This window comes from Nerophis ophidion, linkage group LG09, assembly GCF_033978795.1.
Source record: "Nerophis ophidion isolate RoL-2023_Sa linkage group LG09, RoL_Noph_v1.0, whole genome shotgun sequence".
Lineage (NCBI taxonomy): Eukaryota > Metazoa > Chordata > Actinopteri > Syngnathiformes > Syngnathidae > Nerophis > Nerophis ophidion.
In genome coordinates, this window is record NC_084619.1 from 31,650,049 (window position 1) to 31,677,557 (window position 27,509).

The window sequence follows — 27,509 nt, forward strand, 5'->3', positions numbered from 1 at the left end:
GAGTGGTGACACTAAAACAAACACAAAATATTGACAAATAATGCAATAATGCAGGTCTTGACAGACAATATGAGTGCGCATTTCAGAAACCAATTGACGTCATTTTTTTTTTTTAATGATAGTCAACAAAAAACCTATTTAAAGCCTGACCACGTAGTGACACTGATAGTGCTCTCATGAACATCACACTTCAAAAGAACCCTCACCATAGTTTATGCATGACTAAGTGGAAAGTTAGTTTAATCTTCTATGAAGGGATGCCATCACTCTTTGTTCACTTGTGGTCTACAAATGGCCAACTACAAAGGATTTTGTATGCTGAATAGGGGACCTATGATGATTTTAATCTATACTTAAAAATCTTTCTTGTTGTCTCGATCAGGGATAGCCAACATGGGGGCCCGGGCCAAATTTTATTCAAAAAGAGGCACTTAATCATTGAAGGCACGTTTGCAAGAATAACTAAATGCCATTGATTGAATGTGATGATATTTACCTCTTTAAATATGGCGGAATAGGCTTAACGATTCTCTCATGGTGCTGCTATACACTTTAAATCGCGATGCAGTGGCACATTTTCACTTTGCCCCTTTGAGGCGAAATGTTTGGGCATCCCTGGTCAAGATAATATGTATTGGACATTCTTTGGCGTACATTATGCTTCCCAGTCACTATTATAACCCGTTTCTAGTCTGTCAGCAAGATGTTTGTTTCTGAAGGCTTTTCCAGATTGCAAATAAAACAACATACCACCTCTTGCACAAGTATCATAATTTATATTTTGCAAATGTTTACTGTGTAAGTACAGTGAAACCTCGATTTACGCAACCCTCTATTTGTGATTTTTTATTTATTTACGAAATTTCAAATCGAGCCAAGTATGCCTCTGTGCGCGAACCGTTTCTCTGTGTATGAAGGCTCCATTCAGTCATTCATTTACATACATGCCAGGCAAAACTCTGGGCTCAACACGATAGCAGAGGCAGAGCCTTCATCTCAGGTTGTGCCTTCCTAGTCACGTCTCAGCATTTCAGTTTGTGTGCCTTTTGCATGTTTTTCCCCTATCGACAAGTAGTGTCCATTTTGTTAACTAAATATTAGTCCCCAAAAGCCAACAGACCAGCGTAGCAAAAAATAGGGAATCCCTGTAGATTTAAAAAAGGACTATTTGCGTGGAGTACTGTACATCAACCACACTGGCAAGTATGGAGGAATGATGGGACAGGCTTTATACCAGAGCAAGTTTTGATTGTGAAAAGACTGGACAGTTCTGACTTATTACACAAGCAGGGAACATTTCCTCTCCAGCGGCACACACACAACGAAGGAGACGGGAATTTGAGGAAGGGGTGTCTCTCTAGCTGTCAGATGATTTTTTCCCCTTAGCTACTGATGAGGTTATTGCAAGTTGATTTAACTTTTTTGAATGTTTGTTATATTAGCAATATGTTTGTAAAGTTAAAGGCTCTTGTGACTTCTGATTGGCTTCTCTGTGGGTACGCGTGTTGGCAGGGCTTCAAGCACACCTGTAAAGTGAAATCCATTTCAGCTGACTACCTCTTGAAGCTCATCGAGAGAATGCCAAGAGTGTGCAAAGCAGTAATCAGAGCAAAGGGTGGCTATATTGATGAAACTAGAATATAAAACATGTTTTCAGTTATTGCACCTTTTTTTGTTAAGAACATAACTCCACATGTGTTCATTCATAGTTTTGATGCCTTCAGTGACAAACTACAATGTAAATAGTCATGAATAAATGGGTTATACTTGTATAGCGCTTTTCTACCTTCAAGGTACTCAAAGCGCTTTGACACTACTTCCACATTTACCCATTCACACACACATTCACACACTGATTAAGGGAGCTGCTATGCAAGGCGCCAACCAGCACCCATCAGAGCAAGGGTGAAGTGTCTTGCTCAGGACACAACGGACGTGACAAAATATAGAAAACACATTGAATGAGAAGGTGTGTCCAAAATTTTGGCCTGTACTGTATATATGTATGGGCAGTACGTTGAAATAGGGGTTAGTGCATGAGCCTCACAATACAAAGGTACTGGGTTTGATCCCCGGGCTCGGGGTCTTTCTGTGTGGAGTTCACATGTTCTCCTTGTGACTGCGTGGGTTCCCTCCGGATACTCAGACTTTAACCCACCTTCAAAGACATGCACCTGGGGATAGGTTGATTGGCAACACTAAATATTTGCCCGAATGTGTGAATGTGAGTGTGAATGTTGTCCCTGCAATGAGGTGGCGACTTGTCCAGAGTGTAAACCGCCTTCCGCCCGAATCCAGCTGAGATAGGTGCCAGCACCTCCTGCCACCCCGAGAGGGACACGCGGTAGAAAATGGATGTATGGATAGACATATATATATATATATATATACACACACACACACACATTAGAGATGTAACAGTACACGGTATAATGATAAACCGCGGTAAATTGAAATTTAACTAAATATAATAAAATGTAATTTTTAATTACCGAAAAAACTTAATTTATTAATGCATTTTAGGCAACACTGCATACTTCCTGGAAGGAAGTCGCAGCAGGGCTGGCGAATGCGCACATGCGTCGTTCACCTTGACGAAACATGGCAGGACACACCTACGCAGACTTTGCCATGGATATTTCCCCTCGGAGTAAACAGAGGCAAGCGCTTGGTTTAACTTAATTTTCCCTCGCTTTGCATTGCTGTTCTTCGATAGTGACAGGTGTGGACAACATTGGAGACAGACGCATTTGTCTCGCACAAAAAGTATACAGCGAAGGAGAAAACGATTTGATGTTGCTTTTTTTCCCCCGGTACATCAGCTGCTGTGACTGCGAGTTAAGTATGTGATGAAACATGCATCAGGCAATGTGTCAGGAACGTGGCCACAATTTGTTTATAAAGACTGTAGTTTGTTTACTTGGATGTCCACTCGTACTTTATTTAACTGCAAACTGTATCTGTGTTCAAATAACATCAATACTAGCTATAATCTTTTGTCATCTCATCAAACTGAACACAGGCTGTGAGGATTGTGTATTCGATGTGAGCTACCACTCCTGTCTATTTGTCTTGGCCAAATTGTTGGTGTTGTTGGAGAAGAACACAGGTTGTTTATTAGACTTTATTTTCATTAGCCAAACTGCTTTGTGTTTTATATTAATATTGAAAAGTAAAAACAGCAAGTTATTTTCACATTACTTGTGTTTTTTTCATTTCAAAAAGTTATAATTTTAAAAACCATTCATGTGACATAGCATTTTGTTAATGTTTTATTGTGTATAGTTAATTCCTATACAACATATTTCTGCTCAAACTCTTAATGGATCCGTCTTGATACAGCATCATATAAATGCACCTAACTTAAAGAATACTTTTCTTTATCAAAATGTAAAAATAGAAATGAAAGCATCATGAAATGAGAAATAGCTGACATGTTAATACTTAACTATTAAAAAACAAAAAAAAAAAAAATAATTATATGGATAACATGTATCTGTAGAATTTGTATTAGACATTACAAACTACATCACGGCATCACGTTCACGCCCCTACTCAAAACTATTTTACCTAACACAATGAATATTCGTGATTGATAAAAATAACCTAATACTATTTTGGCCATAATTGTGCAGCCCTATGTATAAGACTAGATCTCATTTATGAACACTTTTTTTTATCTATATGGACAAAAAGTGCAGTTACAGTACGTCTTATGGCCATCAAGTGCCACCTTGCAAAATTATTACATTTGTTTTAATTTTTTTTAATCTATTTTTATCAACATCCAATCAAATTAGATCCAAGTTGTTTTCATCCCACCGCATTCATCCAATCAAATTGCAGGAGAGCCAACGAAGAAGATCTGACAACGCGCCACTGAAAAAAAATTATGCCAAAAATAGTTTTGTTCGGGTTTTAAAACTACGAGTTGGTCAACAAAAAACGAATAGCAGTATGCAAAACATGCGGTTTGAAGATTATAGACGGAGACGCAACAACTTCTAAATTCGTTCGACATTTGAAGTTGGACAATGAAGGGTAAGTTTTGAATTTAAGATAATGATTATTGGCTAAGTAACGTCACTTTTATTTGCTGTGTATTTAAATCAGTGAGGCTTTAAACTCACTGCTAACGTTATAACCAAAGACATCTTTTAAATAGACGCAGCATCGAACGCTACTGCCTACTGACGCTGACGAAACGCGGGGCTGCCATCTTGGAGTGGTGATCCGCTCCACTCAGTGCAATTAATTTGGCAGGACCAATGAACTGTCAGCGCATTTAATTCATCTTACCTCACTGAATACCACTGATTTTCACATGCATTTTTGTTATACGTATAGCTATGATAAAGGACACATGTTTTGGCGTATTTTATTATTCATAGTTTGCTTAACAGTAAAAGAATATTCTTATATGCTATAAGTGACCAGATGTTCCGGATCAAAACTGTGAATATAATCCCAGGGAAGGGGGAAAACAACGGTCAGCTATTTTGAAGTTGAAGAAACAATATGATTAGGTTGTATATACATGTGTATATCCTACATAAACAATGTATGAACACATTAGATATCTATATATCTTAGGGACTTATAGACTGTATCTCTGTTGCTGCAGTAAGAGAGTGTTTATTCTGCCTTGACACTTTGTATTGATATTTTGTATTACATTCTTCTCTTAAATGATAATATTTACAGTAATTGTTTTATATATATTTGTTATGTATTTCGCTTTGGATAAAAGGGTCTGTCAAATACTTAAAGGGGAACATTATCACAATTTCAAAAGGGTTAAAAACAATAAAAATCAGTTCCCAGTGGCTTGTTGTATTTTTTGAAGTTTCTTTCAAAATTTTACCGGTCTCGGACTATCCCTAAATAAAGCTTTAAAGTGCCTTATTTTCGGCTCTCTGCGAAGACACTGGCCATTTCCCTGTGACGTCACACAGTGCTGCCAATCTAAACAAACAATGGGAATACCACAGCAAGATATAGCGACATTAGCTCGGATACAAACTCGGATTTCAGCGATTTAAGCGATTCAACAGATTACGCATGTATTGAAACAGATGGTTGGAGTATGAAAATATTGAAGAAGAAACTGAAGCTATTGAGCAAATAGCTATTGATGCTATTCATAGCCATAGCTGTGTTAGCATCGCCGGTAAAATGTGCGGACCAAACGATCAGGACTTTCGCATCTTTTGACACTGGAGCAACTTAAATCCGTCGATTGGTAAGTGTTTTTTTCGCATTAAATGTGGGTGGAGGGAAACGTAATATAGTTGCAAATGCATGTACAGGTTATCCATACATCTCTGTTCCATGTCTGCTTTAGCACCGCCGGTAAATAGCATGTTAGCATCGATTAGCGTAGCATGTTAGCATCGATTAGCTGGCGGTCAAAATCAACAAAACTCCCCTTTGTGATTTCATTGACTATCGTTGCAAATGCCTTTGCAGGTTATCCATACATCTCTGTGCCATGTCTGCCTTAGCATCGCCGGTGAAATGTGGAGACACTCTGGCACATTCAATGGGGGTCTGGCGGCAGACACTTTCGCATTGTCGGGCCAGTGGTGCAACTTGAATCCCTCCCTGTTAGTGTTGTTACACCCTCCGACAACACACCGTCGAGCCATGATGTCTCCAAAGTTCCAAAAAATAGTAAAAAAAACGGAAAATAACAGAGCTGAGACCCGGTGTTTGTAATGTGTTGAAAATGAAAATGGTGGGTGTGTTACCTCGGCGACGTCACATTCTGACGTCGTCGCCTCCAGCGAGATAAACAGAAAGGCGTTTAATTCGCCAAAATTCACCCATTTAGAGTTCGGAAATCGGTTAAAAAAATAGATGGTCTTTTTTCTGCACCATCAAGGTATATATTGACGCTTACATAGGTATGGTGATAATGTTCCCCTTTAAACATAAACATATATAAACACCTGAAAGTCTTTATATGAGCTAAAACCACCAATCTGTTTCACTGGATTCAGAATAAAACCAAATTCTGTCATACCAACAATGTTTGTATTTGAATATTCCATCCATCCATCCATTTTCTACCGCTTATTCCCTTTCGGGGTCACGGGGGGCGCTGGCGCCTATCTCAGCTACAATCGGGCGGAAGGCGGGGTACACCCTGGACAAGTCGCCCCTCACCGCAGGGCCAACACAGATAGACAGACAACATTCACACTCACATTCACATACTAGGGCCAATTTAGTGTTGCCAATCAACCTATCCCCAGGCGCATGTCTTTGGAGGTGGGAAGAAGCCGGAGTACCCGGAGGGAATCCACGCATTCGGGGTCGCGGGGGGCGCTGGCGCCTATCTCAGCTACAATCGGGCGGAAGGCGGGGTACACCCTGGACAAGTCGGCTCCTCACCGCAGGGCCAACACAGATAGACAGACAACATTCACACTCACATTCACATACTAGGGCTAATTTAGTCTTGCCAATCAACCTATCCCCAGGCGCATGTCTTTGGAGGTGGGAAGAAGCCGGAGTACCCGGAGGGAACCCACGCATTCACGGGGAGAACATGCAAACTCCACACAGAAAGATCCCAAGCCTGGATTTGAACCCAGGACTGCAGGAACTTCGTATTGTGAGGCAGACGCACTAACCCCTCTCCCACCGTGAAGCCGTATTTGAATATTGTTACTTGAAAAATTATTCCTGGTAACAATTATACTGTTAAGAAAGTATTGTCCTATACTTTGCCTTAAATGATAATGCATCATAATCAGTGGCGGCTGGTTAATTTTGTTTTAGGTGGGGCTGAAAGTTTGTAAACCAAACCCCTGTGGGGGGCGTCATCCTCCCCCAGAAGATTTCTTTGTGATTTTCACACACACATATTGAATATCTTTGCTCCTTCTCAAATCTGTGATAATATTCCTTTCACAAAATACAACCAATAGTATGTTAATGTTAAAACTTGTAAAAAGTAATCCCCCCGATTCCTATTTTCAACAGTCCGCTCATTTGAGCAGGAAAACGCTGAACACCAGCACGGCATCTTTGTTTTCTACCTGTCAACAGTCAGTTTAGGCTGCTTGCCGGCTCCTCTTCACCACTTCAAGATGGCGGTTGAATTTTTCGCGGCATAGCAGCCGATGCTGCGTCTACTTATAAGATGTCTATGGTTATAACGTCATTGCAACCATGGCAATCTGTTACGTCCACTGCAGTTCGCTACCTTATTCATACTTTTTGTCAAGTGATATTTTTTAAACAGGGTTGCATGAGGTACCTACACATAACGTTACGTTAGTCAATGTATCACACACAGTAACGTAAGGATAGACGGCGTTCAGCAGCACCGCATATTTTAGCCACCTAAAAAAAGACAAACAGTCAAATAAAGGTCAGTTAAAATGTATACTATAATGAATATCTGCACATATTGCATAGGGCCCTGATCTCTAAAAAGTACAACTTTGTTCATTGTTATGTTCCTGTATTTGTTATGTTTTTCATGTTTATGCACACACCAACACACATTCAGTATGAGATGAGATCAATGAGATAAGGTAAGAACAGGATAGAAACTGCTGTGGAACTAGTCACAATGCAGTATGCCATGGAAATACAATGTTAACACTTTTGTGCAAAAAAGTACAGTTGCACTTGTTCTTTCAAATGTGTTTATTCGGTAAAGGAATGAGTTAAATGTTTATAATGATGAAGTGCAATGTCAGCACAATTTTTTCCCCTACAATTTCAAATTCCCATCCATCATCCATCCATCATCCATTTCTTACCGCTTATTCCCTTTGGGGACTTGTTTTAATAAATAAATATAGCGTTTTAAAAGCATACACAATCTGTGTAAATATATTAGTCTGTGGTAAAAAAAAGGACTTGAAAGGACTCAATACTCAAAATACAGGACTTGGGACTTGACTTTAGACTTTCCAGTCTTGACTTTGGGACTTGACTCGGGACCTGTTTGTCTTGACTCGGGACTTAAGGGCAAAGACTTGAAACTTACTTATGACTTGAAAAACAATGACTTGGTCCCACTTCTGGTATTCAACTTTTTCCGGAATGAATCCGTATCTATTTTTCAAAAGGAACATCAAGCTGAAAAGGTTGATGATGTAGTCCGTCAGAAAGAGAAGCTAATTATCTGTGTCATCAATAGTTGCAGGATCACTTGCGTGATGACTAAAGCCTATTGTTGACCAAATGTGTTTATTTTAACAAAGTCGTAAATGACTTTTGCATTGATACTGTTTCTCAGATGGTCACTCAGCAGCGTCCATACACTTTCATTAGTTGCAGGATCACTTGAGTGATGACTAAAGCCTATTGCTGACCAAATGTGTTTATTTTAACAAAGTCGTAAATGACTTTTGCATTGATACTGTTTCTCAGATGGTCACTCAGCAGCGTCCATACACTTTCATTTGGAATGGCTATGTCGCCATTTTTGAGTATGGCCTCTTTTGAAACAACTGAAAATATGGAATCCCTGTCTACTGCTGATTTTTGGGCATCTAGTTTTACCCATTTTAATTTTTTTACTACTGAACTTGTATTTTGGTCTGTTTAGCTTCTGCAGATAAGTACATTTGAAATGTAAGCATACATTTGAAGAATTATTAACCTTGGATTTCTGCATTAGCAGTATGCATTAAGCTTTTTATACATCTTAAGTGTTTAAACAGACTTACATTGGCCAAAGACAGTATAGGGAGCTGTAGATTTACTGTGCTGAAAAAAAAATTGTGCAAAATCTGTGTTGAAACTTTTAATTCCACAGGTGTACCACAGAGTATGGTCAACTTGGTTTAAGGCGATCTCCTCGATAATTGGTCAAAAGGCACTCACATTACTACGAAGTTAAATAAAACAAACATACAATACAAATAAAATATACTTTTTGTAAGCGAAATTTTGCACTTGAATAAAAAAATCACAACCAAAATCAATAAAATAGATTATGTCTCTGTTAAGAGGAGGCTGGGGGACCCTCAAATATACACAACCAAAACAAAAAAAACAAAAATGGCTAAATAAGGTTATCGTGACCAAAATGATCACGGTTATCATTATTATTGTAGTATTGTTGAATGTGCTCAAAAAGTACATTAACACACTAAAATATTTTAACCAATATGTATTTTTTAATAACTAAAATTAATAGATACACAATATGCATTTTTGGAAAAGGAAACATTTTTTTCTGGCTTCTTAAGAGCCTTACATTTGTGTGTTTGAATATGTCTATCTTTTATTTGAAATTGTGAGGGTGATCAGTTGTTTCACTTCAGTTGTATCACATGACCTCACGTGAGTCTACTTCCTGTTGAACAGAGTTTTGTGTGTGTCCGCCTGTTTCAACTTGACACTGTGAAGTTTATCGATCACTTTGTGAATAAATAGTGCAGCCTTTGTATAAAGAGAATACTGTAGTTCAGTTGTTTAAACAGTAACAGGTTTCTACTAGTTTAGTTTGATGAATTATGTTTCATAATGGGGAAAGACGTTAATGTCTGTTGTTTACATGTTAGCATTTAAGCTAGCTAGCAAGCTGGCGCTAGTCAGTCTGTCCGTATGAAAATGCAGTTATGAATGACGGTTCTTTGACCACTTTAATTTAATATAGAATCAATAACCGTCGGGAGTTTTAAGGCATTATGATTACTACCGTTTATTTAAAGTACTAATGCCCGCAGCCGCAGAAACAGATGCATAAGAGTGACCGCTCTTACAGACAGTCCCGCTCACCAAACACTCACAGTAAAAACACACAATTTTTGATATAAAGAGTAAGAGCAGCAGCCGCCGCCTCGCCTCAATAAAAGTCAAAGACAGTTAATGAAGGACAGGATGATTCGCACCCTTCTTTTCATTCTACTATAGCACAAATGTGCGCAGTTGCTGAAACCGATATAAACTGTGAATGCTCTTTAAGGATGCACGCAGCGATTTATTGACTCTGGAAAACTTACCAACTTAATTTTCATTTATTGTCGGTTAATTGACTCAGGTTCAGGTGTAGGTGTAATAATAAATGACATAATGAACTGGAAATCACATAAAACATATACAACATAAAACGGCAAGAAATACGTCAATAATGAAAAATAGCTAAATATGATCTGGACCAAAAGTCACTCCATATTCTCTACTGCTCGCCATTGTTACCATATCTGAGGTATTGTGCAGAAATAAGAACTAAAGTAGACTTCTTCACTTACTATGTTACAAAAAAGAAAGATCAGTTAGAATACTGCATACTGACTGATACATGCAGTGATTACAAATACATTGAAAGCAGCCACCACAGTTGACATACTATTCACAAAAGCCACAATTTCGCTGTGATTGTAGGCCCAAAGCTAATGAAGATTTTGGCAAAACAAATTAGTTTTTTTTTTCTTTTTACTTTTAACGTTCATTGCACTGGCGGGTACTGGTTAAAGTGCCTGCTGGTCATGAAAAACTGCAGGAATGTAGCAGCAGAATGTGTTTAATCCAGCCGCAAAATTATACTTTTAAAAAATAAGAGCATATTTTATTGTACGTTATTGAGCTGGAATATACTTACAACTGTATAGAAATGTATTATTTTGGTTTATTTCATCAGAAAAACTAACGTCAAAATCACAGCAATTGTATGCATCCAAGCACAGCCGCACACATCATTGGTAGCAGTCATGGCGCCTGTTGTTTAGTTGGCCATAATTTACACATGATTCTGGTGTACCAGTGTGTCTGTCACCCCCCCAGAGGCAGTGAAGCGTAGTTTATGTGCCCATTTGAAACATAATTAATAACTCAAAAATCATAGCAGCACAATCAATAATTTTAATCACACAAATCAGCACAAACTAATGAGACCACTTTGGTATAATTTGGAGCACAAATTAGACTGTCTTGGTTGAAATAAAAAAAATACAGCAGAACAATTGACGGTGTTACACGATGATGTCACTTCCGGAAAATTTAAACATTAATATTTCCAAAACGAAAGCACCCCGATCAATATTTGTGCTGCACAAACGAATGAGACTATTTTGGCTTGATTTGAAGAAAACAGAGGGGGCTTGTGTCGCCACTTCCGGTAATGTTAATATTTAATATCTCAAAAATTAAAACAGCAAAATTATAATTTTAATGGCACAAACCAGCACAAACGTTGCACATACGAATGAGACTATTTTGGTTTAATTTTGACGAATAGGGCAGCTGGCTAAACTTTGATTGACCTCGAAATTAATCTTCAATAACTCAGAAACGAAAACAGCACAAATATCCATTTCAAACCAACACAAAGCAAGCAAGAATTTAATTGTATTAATTTATTTTATTTTAACGGTGTTTTGCGAAGGGCTGGGGGCTTACTTCACGCAGGTGTTGTAGTAATGTAGATTACTGACTTCAAGTTTGCAGTGGAGTATGTAGAATTACACATAATAGAAAATAAAGGACAATAAAATGTTATTAAAACCTGCTGTACGAATGACATGTTTTACAAAACCAACTTTGTGTGTGACCAAACTGGAAATACTAAGTAAGTTTCAAAATAAACTTTTGGATAACAGCCAAGTGAAGCAGGTTATCAACAATTGAGAATGAGAGGCAAACAATCCTTTGTTTTTCACATATAATAATATGTGTAACAATAAGATTTCAGTCTCATATCCATTTATTCTAAATCAGTCACAATTGCTAGTCGAATGAAGGCTGCAACTTAAATGAAAGATCAATCTGAACCCATTCCAGATGATACCCAAGTAAAAAAAACAGAACAGTACAGACATCATTGGAAAGGTTCCAAAATCCTTTCATACAGCAGGGCGAAGTAGAGAATGCTTTATAAGTTGTTTCAGTGGCAAAGCAGAAACTCGTCCAGACAACAGGTGCCAAATTTTGACGGGTTGGGCGTCACGCAAGAAAACAGGTAACAAGTTTTCTCACGGCATTCGTACACTTTGTAAACAGTTACCTCAGACATAAACTTCCTCGTGACACTGCCTGGTACCGTTCCCAGTCTCTGCCTCTCCCTTTTACAATGTACTTTGCATCCGCTAATCTTAAGACAGCGGTTCTGCATGGTTTAACAAACTTACAAATTCTCTTAGGATTAACAATTAGGCTTTGGAAAAGCTGTTTCTTTCAATTAACTAAACAAACACTGCATTATATTCATTGAGTGATTTAGCACATAAATGACCTCATAGTAATTATAGTTTAACAAACCGTACAAACATGACTGCTGCCCCAGTGTAGATGTGTTTTCCACTAGAAGTTTTACACACATTAACAAACAAAAAAGTAATATGGTCTTTACTACTGTATATTAAATGGAAAATTATAACATCTAATAGTTTACATTCTGTCGAATATACTAAAAGCAATATATTGGGGATGTGATATGAAAAATACAGTTTAGCAGATTAATCACAGTTCAAAAGAAACAATCATGACAAAATGTGGTGTCCAACTATATTTGAAATATGCCTATTTTCACTACAGAAAGATAAATTACAGTGCACAATTCCATTATATCTATGTACCTTGAATTTATCGTGAAAATATATATATTTCCCAGGAGATATATGTATTTTCTCAATAAATTCAAGTTGTTTTTTTTTAAATCAGCTCGATTTTATTTCTCCTCTTACGCCGGCATACTTATGTCTCCAGGAGCTACCGCAGTTTCTGCCCTCCCCCTCATTTCCTTCGTAGGGATTTACATACCTAGCAAAACATGGGACATGTAACATTTACAAGAGCAAGACGTTTGTTTCAAAGAAAAAAAAAGTATTGTCAGTGGTTTGATTTTGCGGAAACAGGCGTTGAACAAGTGACTGCACACTGCAAAGTTTGTTAATAGGCAGCAGCAAAACAAACATATTTCTGCATCTAAAATCGAAGCCTCTAGTCGAGTGCAGGAAATACAACTTTTTATGAGGCGAATAAAACCGTAACAACAAACAAACTCTGGCTAAAAAAGTAGCTTATTGTGGTAGAATAACTTATGTTTGAAGATACCATGTATGATGAGCACAGTGGAGAATGATCACTAATGCAGTCACTCTGCACACCACCAAGATGTGTAAATGAAAAAGCCTGCATATATCCACTTACTGAAACTATAGTCCTATAGTCAATGTTTTACTTGTTTTTTTAATTGCATAAAATGTATAAAACTTCATTCTTATTTACATACATATTTTATTCAAGACAGAAATTTGCACTTGATTGATATCAATGTTGGAGATTATTGTGTTTTTCCATGCACTGTTCAATGCAACACATATTTTATGTTACACAGAATTATTGCTTTCCAGAGGAAGCTCTTAATTTCAGTTCTCTGAAAATTATTCCATTAAAAGTACAATTTATATCTCGTCTAAAAAACATAATTAAAATTAGAATTTTGCAAAGCGTAAGATGCAGTACATGCAGTGTCTTTTCAAACTACTGTTTTTTGTTCAAATAAAAGAAAGTTTTGAATTATCTTTGTCATTTGTATTCATTAATTCATTTAAAAAGTAGTAGGAAGAAAAAGGGAAATCGTAAATTGAATTTTTAGTGACAAAATCAGGGATTTTATCTTTAGGCTATATCGCCTCCTCTTAATTTAACTTAATCTATGGTTACTAACAGCTCCAAATGAAAACATGCTACACGCTTTAATATATTTTCCATCCATCCATCTTCTTCTGCTTATCTGAAGTCGGGGCACCTTGGCAGAAGCCTAAGCAGAGAAGCCCATACTTCCCTCTTTCCGGCCACATTGCCCAGCTCCTCACGGGGGCTCCCGGGGCATTCCCAGGCCAGCTGGGAGAGACAGTCTCCCCGACGTGTCCTGGCGTCGGGGGGGCATCCTGACCAAATGGCTGAACCACCTCATCTGGCTCCTCTCAATGTGGAGGAGCAGCAGCTTTACTTTGAACTCCTCCCAAATGAAAACACTTCTCACCCTATCTCTAAGGGAAAGCCCTGCCGCCTGATGGAGGAAACACATTTCAGCCGCCTGTACCCGTGACCTTGTCCTTTCGGTCATAATAATAATTAAAGCTGCAAGCAGCGTTGGTCGGGTCTGCCTTTGGTTGCTGCCGCCGCTTCTCAAGCCCTGATCTTAGTCAGACCTACATAGAGGTTTTTGTTTCATGTCTGTACGACATTCATAACAGAAGTTACAAGCAGTTTTGTCAGGGGTTTTTCCTAGGGGGCATAATAATAATAATAACAATTAATTTTATTTATGGGCGCCTTTCTCAGCACTCAAGGTTACCTTACAACAGATACAAGATCAATCAGTTATGTGACAACCAATTAAAAAGAGAAGTGAAGAGGAGGTAACTGATTAACATGAGTAAGCCAGTTTAAAAATACATATTTTTAGGCAAGATTTGAAGGTGGCAATGAAGGAGCAGTGTCAAATGTCCACGAGCAGAGAGTTCCAGAGATGGGGGGCTGACTGACTAAATGCTCATGACCCCATGGTAACCAGGCATGTAGGTGGGAGAATGAGATGAATGGAGGAAGAAGACCTGAGAAAATGGGAGGGTGTCTTGATATGATGGAGTTTGGTGAGATACAGAGGAGGAAGATTTTTGATGGCCTTAAATGTGAGGAGAAGGATCTTGTAGTGGATGCGATATTTAATGGAGAGCCAATGGAGTTGCTATAGGACAGGTGTTATGTGACTAACGGAGGCGGTTCCAGTAATGACACGGGCAGCAGAGTTTTGAATCAGTTGTAGTTAATGGATGGACTTGTCAGGTAAACCAAACAGCAGAGAATTGCAGTAGTTCAAAGGGGATGTGAACCAGAATTTTAGCACTGTTGAGGGAGAGAGATGGGCGTAGGCGAGAGATATTGCTTGGATGGAAGTATGCGGACCGAGTGACATTATTGATATGGGACATGAATGATAAGGTGCTATCCAGGATGACACCCAGACTCTTGACCTGGGGAGAGGGGGAAACAGATGAATTGTCAATGGAGATAGAAAAGTCATTTATTTTAGAGAGGGTGGAATTTGTACCAATAAGGAGAAGTTCAGTTTTATCATTATTTAGTTTGAGAAAGTTATGGGAGAACCAGGATACAGGTGGCTGAAATGGAATTGAATTTTATATTTACAGAAAAACTGGCCAAAAGGGAGGAGGTAGATGGAAAAACAGGAGAGGTTCGAGGACAGAACTTTGGGGTACACAAGAGGAGAGGGGGCAAGTTTGAAATCTGAATGTTTTGAGTTGTAAAAACTGAATACGGCCAGAGAGACAAGATTTAAACCAGCCTAGGGGAGTACCAGATACTCCAAGGGAGGCCAATTGGTTGATGAAGATGGCATGAGAGTTTGTGTCAAAAGCCGCACTGTCACACACCAGAGCAGCAGAGTAGATCCAGGATATAGCGTTTTGAATGTGTGGGGAAATCAATTAACTGCTGCACATCAAAACTGTCTTGGCATTATATGAAGTCTTTTGTAAAGTAGTCATTACCATTGTCAATATGAACATTAAAGTCACAAAGGATAATGACAATAGGGGAGAGGGATAAAATGAAAGTGAGGAAGGCCGAAAATTCATTTATGAATTCTGAATTCGGCTTAGGTGGACGGTAAACAGTGGGTACAGTGATAGGAGACAGACTATTCAGTTTTATGACAAGGGACTTAAATGACCCATGCACCGGCATAGAGACAGGCAAGACTTTCGAGCCGTCACGATAGATTAGCGCGGTTTGACGGTTGTAAACAAACCCGGGGGACATTGCTTTGTTTATCTGTGAAAAGTCGTTTGGTTGTTGCCATTTCTCTGTCAGGCTTAAAATGTCATACTTGCGGTCATTGATGAGATCCTGGAGGAGCTGTTCTTTGCCCGAAAGCAAGCGGATGTTGAATAATCCGAAGTGGAGATCATTATGGTTGCTCCTGGCGGAGACAGTGTTAACTTTAGCTGGCCTGGCTAGGTCGGCTAGCACACCATGATCTACCGTCCTGCTGGATGTTCTCGGTTGACGGCAAAATGAAGACCAGAAGGAGTTAATGGTGGTGGTTTCATCGATGTTGAAGCTCCGTCAGGACCGATGATGAAAATATCTCCGGCAAGGTAAACGAACGTTGTCCGGACCAAGGTGCAGTGACAATTGTAGGATTGCTGGGGCAGGCGGATTGAAGCGGAGTTTCAGAAGCTCATCAGCCGAGTATTGTATCAGGGCGGATGAGGGGCTTATCAGAAAAAGCATAGCGGTCCATATGAGTATAGTCGACTGGTTAGTCCACATTCTGGGTCACGGGACAGGGCCGAGAAGAGAGGCAGGGGTAGCTGGGTGTGACCGGTCAAACAGTGGGAGCCAGGGCGTCAAATAGGAAAACGCCTGGTAGTAGTAGCCACTAAAAGCTGATTAGACAGTACAACACAGCTTCAATATATCAGCAGGGCAATGGACAGTAACGTAATGATCGTCAGCTAACTCTAATTTTATTAGAGTTTATCAAAAGTATGTTTAAACAACCGGAGAGCAGCAGCAGCAAACCGCCCCAAAGCTTATGACCATAGGTGAGGATAGGGACGTAGATTGACCGGTAAATTGAAGTGAAGTGAATTATATTTATATAGCGTTTATCTCTAGTGACTCAAAGCGCTTTACATAGTGAAACCCAATATCTAAGTTAAATTTAAACCAGTGTGGGTGGCACTGGGAGCAGGTGGGTAAAGTGTCTTGCCCAAGGACACAACGGCAGTGACGAGGATGGCGGAAGCGGGAATCGAACCTGCAACCCTCAAGTTGCTGGCACAGCCACTCTACCAACCGAGCTTTACCTTCCGGCTCAGCTCCTCCTTCACCACAACGGATCGATACAGGGTCCCCATCACTGCAGACGCTGCACTGATCCGCCTGTCGATTTCACGATTCACTCTTCCTTCACTTGTGAAGAAGTTTTCGAGGTACTTGACTTCCTCCCCTTGGGCCAAGATCTCCTCACCAACCCGGAGACGAGACTCCACCTTTTTCCGGGCGAGAACCATTGAATCGGATTTGGAGTTACTGATTCTCATCACAGTCGCTTCACACTCAGCTGCGAATCAATCCAGTGAGAGCAGAAGATCTTGGCCAGATGAAGCCTTCACAACCACATCATCTGCAAAAAGCTGAAACCTAATCCTACAGTCACCAAACCAGATCCTCTCAACGCCCTGACTTTGCCTAAAAATTCTGTACATAAAAGTTATGAACAGAATTGGTGACAAAAGGCAGCCATGGCTGAGTCTAACCCTTTCACTAGTAACGGGTCCGACTTATTGCCGGCAATGTGAACCAAGCTCTCACACCAATTATATATGGAGCGGACCATAACAGTCAGGCGGTCTGATAACCGATATTCCATAGGACTTCCTGAGATCAAAAGCCTTCTCATTGTCCACAAGGCACAATTAGTCTGGTTGGACAAACTCCAACGCATGCTCAAGGACCCTGCTGAGTGTATCGAACTGGCCCACAATTCCACGACCAAGATGAAAACTCGCTCCTCCTGAACCGAGGTTCGATTATACGGCGTTACCTCCTCTCAATACACCTGAATAAACCTTACCTTTACTGGGAAGGATAAGGAGTGGGATCCCACTTTAGTTGGAACATACCCTCCGGTTACCCTTCTTAAAGAGAGGAACCACTACATGAACATGGTGTTTGCTACGGACAATCTGTGATGAGCACAAAAGTCCCATAACAAAACACCACTCGGGTTCTGATCCGAGCAGCCATTCCTCCCAATCCCGCCTCCCCAGGTTTCACTGTTGTTGCCAATGTGAGCATTGAAGTAACCCACCAGAACAAAGAAATCACCTGGGGGCACATTCTCTAGTACTCCCTCGAGGTAATCCAAAAAGGGCGGGTGCTCTCAGTTGCTGTTTGGTGCGTAAGCGCAAACAAAAGTCAAGACCTGTGCCCCCACCCGAAGGCGGAGGGAAGTTTCCCTCTCGTCTATTGAGTTAACCTCCAACGTAAAGGTTCTGAGCCGGACGGCAACAAGAATTGCCACCCCAGCCGTCGCCTCTCACTGCTTGCAATGCCACAGTGGAGGAGAGTCCAACCCCTCTCGAGAAGACTAGTTCCAGAGCACTTGCTATGGTTCGAAGTGAGTCCGACTAAATCTAGCCGGAACTTCTCCACCTCAAGCACCATCTGAGTCCCCTTCCTACTCAGCAAAGGGACATTCCACGTGCCAAGAGCTCGCTTCTGCAGCTAAGGATTGGGCGACCAAGGGCCCTGCATTCAGCATCCGCCAAGCTCACAATGCACATGACCCCAGTGCCCCTTCCTATAAGTGGTGAGCCCAATGGATGGGTTGTGCCCGGCTGGGCCCCATGGGGACAGGCCAGGCCACCAGGCACTCGCCATCGAGCCCCACCCCCAGGCCTGGCCCCACAGACGGGAGTCTGGGCGAGGAACATCTGAGTCCTTTTTCTTTCTTTTTCATAGAGGTCTTTGAGCTGCTCTTTGTTTGGTCCCTCACCTATAGAACCTGCTTGTCTTTGGATACCCTACCAGGGGGCATAGAAGCCCCTGGACAACATAGCTCCTAGGATCATTGAGACATGCAAGCTCTTCTACCACGATAAGGTGGCAGATAATATGTCTTTATTTTCCTTTTCTCTTCAATTCCTTTGAATGGGTTTACTAACTAAAGTTACAGGTACAGTATTTAGATCAGTATTTTCATTTTACAACGCAGACATCACACTTTTACCAAACACAATTAAATTGGGCCATTGTTCTTTGTGGTTTGAAAAATAAAATAATGCTTGAATGAATTTCAACATTTGACATCCGGACATGGCTTGTCAAGGCAGCATATGTTTTACTTGAGTCATTTTTCCGTCATTGTGCTTTTTGCTTCCGTCAAGGTTCCGTCATTGTTATTTTTCTAATAAAATCCAGTGGGCTCATTTTGCTACATTTTGCCTTCATGCTGTAAATTGTGTTGTGTTGATGTTTGGATTTCTGATATGTTTAAATGCACCTTACATAAGTGTAATTGGTGGAGAATAAGGAAGTGTTGCTGCCAAGTAGTTATTGATGCCACATTTGGGTACCAAATGAATGCAGACTCAACCACTTCCATCCAACAAGTACTTGACGGTGATATTGTGCAAATAATATCCGAGTTAACACCCTTTATAAGCTGTATTGCCAACTTCCCACGCTAACAGCAGCCTTAAAATACAACACTGCTAGCGCAACAGCGCGCACCACAACAACACAGCGTTTCCATATTATGCAAAAATAAAAAAAGGAAGAGGAGTGCAAGATTTTACGAAACGACGAGAAAAGCAGAGTCAAAGGGAGCAGAGTCAAAGGGAGCAGAGTCAAATAATGTATGAGTTTGCAGTGATCACTTTGTTGAGGGTTTGTTTTACATTATTTTAATGTTTATTTCCCATTTAAGTGTTTGCTTGATAATATCTGTATTTCTTAAACACGTGTTTGCTACAAGTGTTTTGAAAAGCACCAACTTGGTGAGTCTAAATAAAAGAAAGCAAAAGTCAGCAAAATCTAAAAGACAAACTTTTACCAAATACAACAACCATAAATGAAACTTTCAGCACATACACAATGTTGACTTCCTTGTTATATTTTGATAAAGACGAGGAAAAACACGCTACTCGTAAACAACGTGTGCAACAGCAACAAATATCAGTGGATGCAAAGTTGAATCATGAAATGCAACCTTGCCCGAGCAAACACGATGCATGATACCAATTTCCTTGACCCAGCGACACAAAAAGAAGTCGTAGACTTCCATGCTTTTGCAAGTTTCCATCTGTTTTGTCTTGTAGAATGGTGTCTGGAGCACTATAGTGGCTCGCACACCGGCACACAATTAACTCATCTCTTCACGCTGTATAAAAGGGGAGAAGGATGAGAGATTGAGGCAGAAGGAGGTGGAATGTTCGCAGCAGTGGCTGGAGAGAAGCAGACAGCAAGACGTGAGAGACGAGGAGCGAGACGCGGAGCGCGAGCAGTGGGAGCGACAACGGCGAAAATGACCTCCATTATTGTAACATAAAAGAGTCAAACTGGCTAGAGATATGTACTTCCTGGGTGATCAGTGGAACCCGAGTGGCGACAGGCAAAGGTCGTCCACATTTGGTGCCCAACCTGGTAGGACCATCAGAGGCGGGGGAGGAAGATCCCCTGTAGGCCCTCATCGGCGCGCTCATGCAGCTGGCAGCAAGCAGCCGACAGAATTGCCGAATCCTGCAAACGCTGGCGGACCAAGTGGGGGGAGGCGGCGAGTGCCCCCCCAAAGAAGTAGCGGAGGAGCACAAAAAGGGAGACGGCAGTGCAGAGGAGGCGCCCCCTGCTGAGAAAAGAGATGCAGAGCCGGTGGAGCGTGCAGTTGGAGAAGAAGAAGAATAAGTCAAAGAAGTGGTGGGGGTAGAAGAAGAATAAGAATATGAATCAGATGATGAAGATGAATCAGATGATGAAGAAGAAGAAAAAAAAGAAGATAAATCAGATGATGACAATGAAGAAGAAGAAGAAAGAGATGAAGATGATGAATCAGAACATGACGATGAAGATGATGAAGAAGATGATGAATCAGAACATGACGATGAAGATGAATAGGAAGAAGAAGATGATAAAGATGGTGAATCAGAACATGACGATGAAGATGATGAATCAGAACATGACGATCAAGATGAATAAAATAATAAGAAGAAGATGATGATTCAGAACATGACGATGAAGATGAAGAATCAAAACATGACGATAATGATGAAGAAGAAGAAATGGTTGTAGCTGACTCGCAAACTGAGGAGGACCACACAACGCCAGGATGAAGGCGAGGATGCTACTTCACCACAAGAGGACAAAGACGAAATGGAGGAAGAAAATGAAGAGAAGAAAGGGGGCAGTCTTCATTTCCCGCCCCTTAAAAAAAGGGAGGGGGGAGTAGGCTCAGCCGGGTGGAAGCTCGGCTTGCCTCTGGCGATGGAGGACTGTGGAGAGGCGGAGCCGACGGTCCGACGGCGGGGCAGGGCACGCTAGAGCCCTGCCCGAGTTGGCGGCAATAAGGCGGAGAATGCGGCTGAGCGGAGAGGCGCGGCGTGCCGGGAGCGACGCTACGAGCAAGCTCAGGTGCGTGTTTCGCACATTGGCACACAATTATCTCATCTACTCACGCTGTATAAAAGGGGAGAAGGAGGAGAGATCGGGGCAGAAGAAGGTGGAATTTCCGCAGCGGTGGCTAGAGAGAAGCAGACAGCAAGACACGAGAGACGAGGAGCGAGACGCGGAGCGCGAGCAGTGGGAGCGACGACGGCGAAAAAACATATATTATTGAAAAATAAAAGAGTCAAACCTGCTAGAGAGATGTCCTTCCTGGGTGGTCAATGGAACCCGAGCGGCGACAGGGAAAGTCGTCCACAACCACATTTCAAATCTTGCGGCTTCACCACGTCACAATTTTTTTTCAAAGCATAGTCTCAATTTTGTGGCCTAAATTAAATGTTAATTTATGTTTTATTGGTGTATTGTGTATTATATGTGGCCATATTGTGAACATATTTACCAAGCTGAGTTATGTTTCCAGGTTAAGGGTCATACTGCTAACAACAATAGGCGGGTAATTTTGGCGCTACTCTATCTTCACTGTGACAATCTCAAGTGAACTTGTCAGAACAACTTTTTGGTTTATATCCCTGATTAAAACCGTTTGGCTTAAACGCGTTGGGGTTTCAGGTTCATTAAAGGGGTGATAATTGATTGTTTTTTTACATTTAAAGCAGCATTAAGTATATTTTCAACCTTCATAAAATATTTTTATAACTTTTGGGATGATACATCAACTTACAAGTAGTTGAATGACACCTCTTTCATGGTCTGAGGAGGTCCGTATCGCTTTAACTATCACTAAGCAACTTTGACAAGGGTACCAGGAATCCTGCCACACAAAAAACTACAAATGTGCTAAATGCTTTGCAGCATTCGTCATTTACCCCTTTTCCTATTCGGTACAAGAACGGAAGTTGATGCGAACAACTACGTGCAATTACTGTTATCATGGCTGAAGCTGCCAAACAACAACAAAAAAACAAAAAGTTTAGTCTGAAGAGACAAAATAAAGAAAAAGGGAGGCTACCCGGATAAAAAGACAGCCAAGGATCAATATCGGCCCAGCTTTCACTTGTTGGCATGAGCTCAAAGACAAGGAGGGATTTTTGATTGATGCTGCCTTGGCTCTGTTCCTGGAGGACTAGTAAGTACCTTTCCACACACAAATCAAAAAAGCTATCGGAAATGTGCGTGGTAACAATAAATAGCTACCAGCTTCAACGTAGCAGTTCTACATTGACACGACCAGCCACGCAACAAACTCAAAAGTACTGTATGAAGAAAACACAATGCATTTACGGGACGGCGTGGCGCAGTGGAAGAGTGGCCGTGCGCAACCCGAGGGTCCCTGGTTCAATCCCCACCTAGTACCAACCTCGTCATGTCCGTTGTGTCCTGAGCAAGACACTTCACCCTTGCTCCTGATGGGTGCTGGTTAGCGCCTTGCATGGCAGCTCCCTCCATCAGTGTGTGAATGTGTGTGTGAATGGGTAAATGTGGCAGTAGTGTCAAAGCGCTTTGAGTACCTTGAAGGTAGAAAACCGCTATAAAAGTACAACCCATTTATCATTTATTTATTTACTGCAAACCGCAAATATAAAGTAACATATGTACGTTCCTACTGTGCAAATATCAGTCATACTGAATCATTGTGTTATTATCGTGTCAGTTTGTAAGTGCGTAACAGTAGTTTCTGCCGATTTATGATGCTATGCGCTGGTCCTCATTGGAAACGTAGTCTTCCTTCAGGCAAAACACTATCACTTTGACTCTCTTTTAAAAAAAACTGTTTTGAGAGACAGAGTTGTTAGATGCAATTAACTCCTCCTCACCACGACCCTTCAAGCTCAGTGAACATTCGTACCCATCATTTGTTATTTTTTTAGTTTTCTTGGTTTTATCGGACCTTATTAACATCGGTAATTTCGAGCAGCCAGCTGTTTTGAATGACATTCATCCCAACACAACATCGGAGATGATATAGCGAGACCAGCAGGTTCACCGTTTTGACGGCTCAAAGATGAAACGATGCGGGCGGGCAGAGAAAGGAAGGATGACAGGCTGCAAATCTGGTACGATACATTGGTTGAGGTTAAATGTCTACCAAGTCTGTATCTCTCTAATGTGAGATTCTGGACATATGCAGTACATTTGTATAATGACAATAAAATTATTTTCTATTGTACAGTGGGGCCAAAAAGTATTGAGTCAGCCACCGATTGTGCAAGTTCTCCCACTTAAAATGAGGACAGAGGTCTGTAATTTTCATCATAGGTACACTTCAACTGTGAGAGACAGAATGTGAAAAAAAAATCCAAGAATTCACTATGTAGAAATTTTAAAGAATGTATTTGTAAATGATGGTGGAAAATAGGTATCTGGTCCACCATTCAAAGCTCTCACTGATGGAAGGAGGTTTTGGCTCAAAATCTCACGATACATGGCCCCATCCATTCTCTCTGTAAGACAGATCAATCGTACTGTCCCCTTAGCAGAAAAACAGCGCCAAAGCATGATGTTTCCACCCCCATGCTTCAAAGTAGGTATGGTGTTCTTGGGATGCAACTCAGTATTCTTCTTCCTCCAAACACGACGATTTGAGTTTATACCAAAAAGTTCTATTTTGGTTTCATTTGACCACATGACATTCTCCCTTGTGCTCTCTGGCAAACTTCAGACGGGCCTGGACATGCACTGGCTTAAGCAGGGGGACACATCTGGCAGTGCAGGATTTGATTCACTGTCGGCGTAGTGTGTTACTGATGGTAACGTTTGTTACTTTGGTCCCGGCTCTCTGCAGGTCATTCACCAGGTCCCCCCGTGTGGTTCTGGGATTTTTGCTCACCGTTCTCATGATCACTTTGACCCCACGGGATGAGATCTTGCGTGGAGCCCCAGATCGAGGGAGATTATCAGTGGTCTTGTATGTCTTCAATTTTCTGATAATTGCTCCCACAGTTGATTTTTTCACACCTAGCTGCTTGCCTATTGTAGATTCACTCTTCCCAGTCCGGTGCAGGTCTACAATTCTTTTCCTGGTGTCCTTCGAGAGCTCTTTGGTCTTGGCCATAGTGGAGTTTGGAGTCTGACTGTTTGAGGCTGTGGACAGGTGTCTTTTATACAGATAACAAGTTCAAACAGGTTCCATTAATACAGGTAACGAGTGGAGGACAGAAGAGCTTCTTAAAGAAGAAGTTACAGGTCTGTGAGAGCCAGAGATCTTCCTTGTTTGAAGTGACCAAATACTTATTTTCCACCATAATTTACAAATAAATTCTTTAAAATTCCTACAATGTGAATTGCTGGATATTTTTTTCACATTATGTCTCTCACAGTTGAAGTGTATCTATGATAAAAGTTACAGACCTCTGTCATCATTTTAAGTGTGAGAACTTGCACAATCGGTGGCTGACTAAATACTTTTTTGCCCCACTGTATATCATGTTAATAATACCACTGGACTGCTGCCAAAAAACACATGTCAACAATAGGCTCAAGTATACAGTAAACTATGCAACCAGCTACTTCGCTAATATTAAAATGGATTACATTACTAACTGCCAAACACAGTAGGCACTGATCCAATTAAAAATTGTTTTTAGGAAAAGCATTATTTATTTTGCCCGAGGACGAGGACACCGTTGTCTTACATTGAAAGGCCATGCTACAGGATGGTATTGGCATCAAAATCTCAAAGTAGGATATTATCACTGTATTAAGTCCACGGTATGATATTATTGAAGTTGTTATGTCAAAAAAAAAAAATTAGATAAAAATGCCATAATGTGTAAAATGGCATACATTTTTAGGATAAACAAACTTACTGTAATTGAAACCATAATGCTAACATGTTCATTCAAATTTTGGGATTCATACAGGTCCCAAATAGGGCTTCACGGTGGCAGAGGGGTTAGTGCGTCTGCCTCACAATACGAAGGTCCTGCAGTCCTGGGTTCAAATCCAAGCTCGGGATCTTTCTGTGTGGAGTTTGCATGTTCTCCCCGTGAATGCGTGGGTTCCCTCCGGGTACTCCGGCTTCCTCCCACTTCCAAAGACATGCACCTGGGGATAGGTTTATTGGCAACACTAAATTGGCCCTAGTGTGTGAATGTGAGTGTGAATGTTGTCTGTCTATCTGTGTTGGCCCTGCGATGAGGTGGCGACTTGTCCAGGGCGTACCCCGCCTTCCGCCCGATTGTAGCTGAGATAGGCGCCAGCGCCCCCCGCGACCCCAAAAGGGAATAAGCGGTAGAAAATGGATGGATGGATGGATACAGGTCCCAAATACACATAAGCAGTTTTACCATCAGGTTAGAAAAGTTGGTTTTGCAAACTTAAACTCTAAATATTAAAGGTATTTTGACTGAATAAAAAAGTGCTATGTTTTTTTTTTCAGTTTTGTTGAATTTATGTTACCCTATTCCAAAGAACACCTCTTTTCCTGTAGACATTTTTACTTTTTAATGCCCTTACAGCATTCCTCTTTATCCCTTTTTTTTTCTTTTTTCGGACAGACGGGGAAGGGGGCGGGTGGGTGTAAGGAACAGTGTAACTCGGTCTGTCACCATCAAGTCTCCACCTCATCACAACATGGGGGTGGGGGCAACAGACTACAGACTGTGGTGAAGTAGTCCGGTTTCATTGCTGAAGAAGCCTACAATTATTGGTTGTGTTTTCCGCTCCATTTGCTGAATGGCGATATACGATATATATCTCTATATTTTTTTCCGTAAAGTAAAAGCAAAACAAAAAACAGTCGTAGGTACCTGAGATACTAAGTATGTCATTATTATGACTTAGTAAGTAAAACATTTGACTTTGTTATTTACTAAGTCAAAATAATGACAAAATATTGACTTACTAAGTTAAACTAATCACTAACCATAAGTAAGCGTTTGTAATAAGCGTTTGAAAAAAATAGTTAAAAGTGGGGCCACATGCTGACATATGCTCACCTCATCATGATTCATTTATTACAGCATTTTAGAAGCCTGTAGTTGATTTTTATTATGTAAATGTGATATTTTTAACAACATGTAATAGCAGGGACTCTGCCATTCAAAACTAGGCTGCTACATTGCTAATGATTAATGTAACTATAGCTTAAAAAATAGTACAATAGCAATAGGAGAGAATATTCATCCTTGAACACCATGGAGTTCATGTAGGCTTTATGATGCAGTTACATTATTATATAAAATATCAGAGACAGCTTCAGGAAACTCTTCATTTAACATTATGTTGTTTTTTGCTGCTTCAACACAGCTCAATCAACACAGTAAAAGGTAAATTTGCACCAACAGCCTCTCCGAAAGCAACCAAAGAGTCGGCTTCACTGGAAGCAAGGTGGGTGAATTATCTTGCCCAAAAACACAGCGTGAAGGTGACTATTTTTGTTATTTCATGTTTAGTAGGCTCTAATTAAGTTGAAAAAACATATTTAAAAGGTCATTAGGTGTTTTTTTATTGCTGTAACTATGAAATTATTTTATTTATTATCATTATATAAACGGACACGTCTGTTCCAAATGGACCGCGATAAATGAGGGATGCCTATATTAGTAGTTATAATTTTATTTAAATGGTTAGGTATTGGAATAACTGTTCAACTTGAATGCTCCAAAATTCTGTAAAATTCAAGTAACTTTTGTTGAGACGCCACGATATGCTTCTGTTCTAGAGAATTGTGGCTTGCCATGATGTGCATGCATTAAATAATGAAATTTTAAAAAGTTTAAATAATTACATTTCTTCATTTATTTTGACAGCCCTAATATTTATATACACATTTTAACAGAGTTAAAAGAGCTTAAAGTTTTATCCTCTCCATTCTATGTATAATCAGTAGTCAAGTTTTGACCTGAGCATAATTTTAGATGAGGAATGCACCACTGAGGCCTATACAAATACTAACAAGACATTTGATGCCATCAAACTCAATCACCGATATTTAAAAGCAAGGGTATTTTGCAATCAACCAAAGAGGTATACCAAGAAATACATTTCTCTGAATTCAATAACAAGTCTACTTGGTTCAACAGTTGACCTCTTCAAAAATTGTGTTCTAAATGTGTTATTTTGAATGGACGCTGCTATGACTAAGAAGACACACTTGAAAAAAAAAAAAATCAATCAAGCAGGTTGTACATACCACTGATGACTTTCAGCACAGGTCGGGTTCAGTGCCACTGCCTCCTCGCCAACCTGCTTTCCTAAGAGGAAAGAAATGGTTATGGCATTAAAGACAGCTATAATCCAAATAATCAACAAATCCTTCCAAAAGCATGTGGAAATCAATGGTGGAAATGGTTGCTTGGTGACACTAAAGTTGAAGCATTGGGTTTGAAACAATAACAACCCGTCACATCACTGGATAGGCGCCTAACACCTGGTGAAGT

At 40.5% G+C, this 27,509-nt stretch overlaps 1 protein-coding gene across 1 annotated transcript in view; it reads right to left on the bottom strand.

Moving 5' to 3' along the window:
- Nucleotides 1-27,509, bottom strand: part of LOC133559255 (regulator of microtubule dynamics protein 2) — a 116,734-nt gene that overhangs the window by 41,109 nt on the left and 48,116 nt on the right. The window contains exon 5 of the mRNA XM_061910843.1: nucleotides 27,263-27,323. Within this exon, the coding sequence (XP_061766827.1) occupies nucleotides 27,263-27,323 (61 nt within the window). The remainder of the gene's footprint in view (nucleotides 1-27,262; nucleotides 27,324-27,509) is intronic.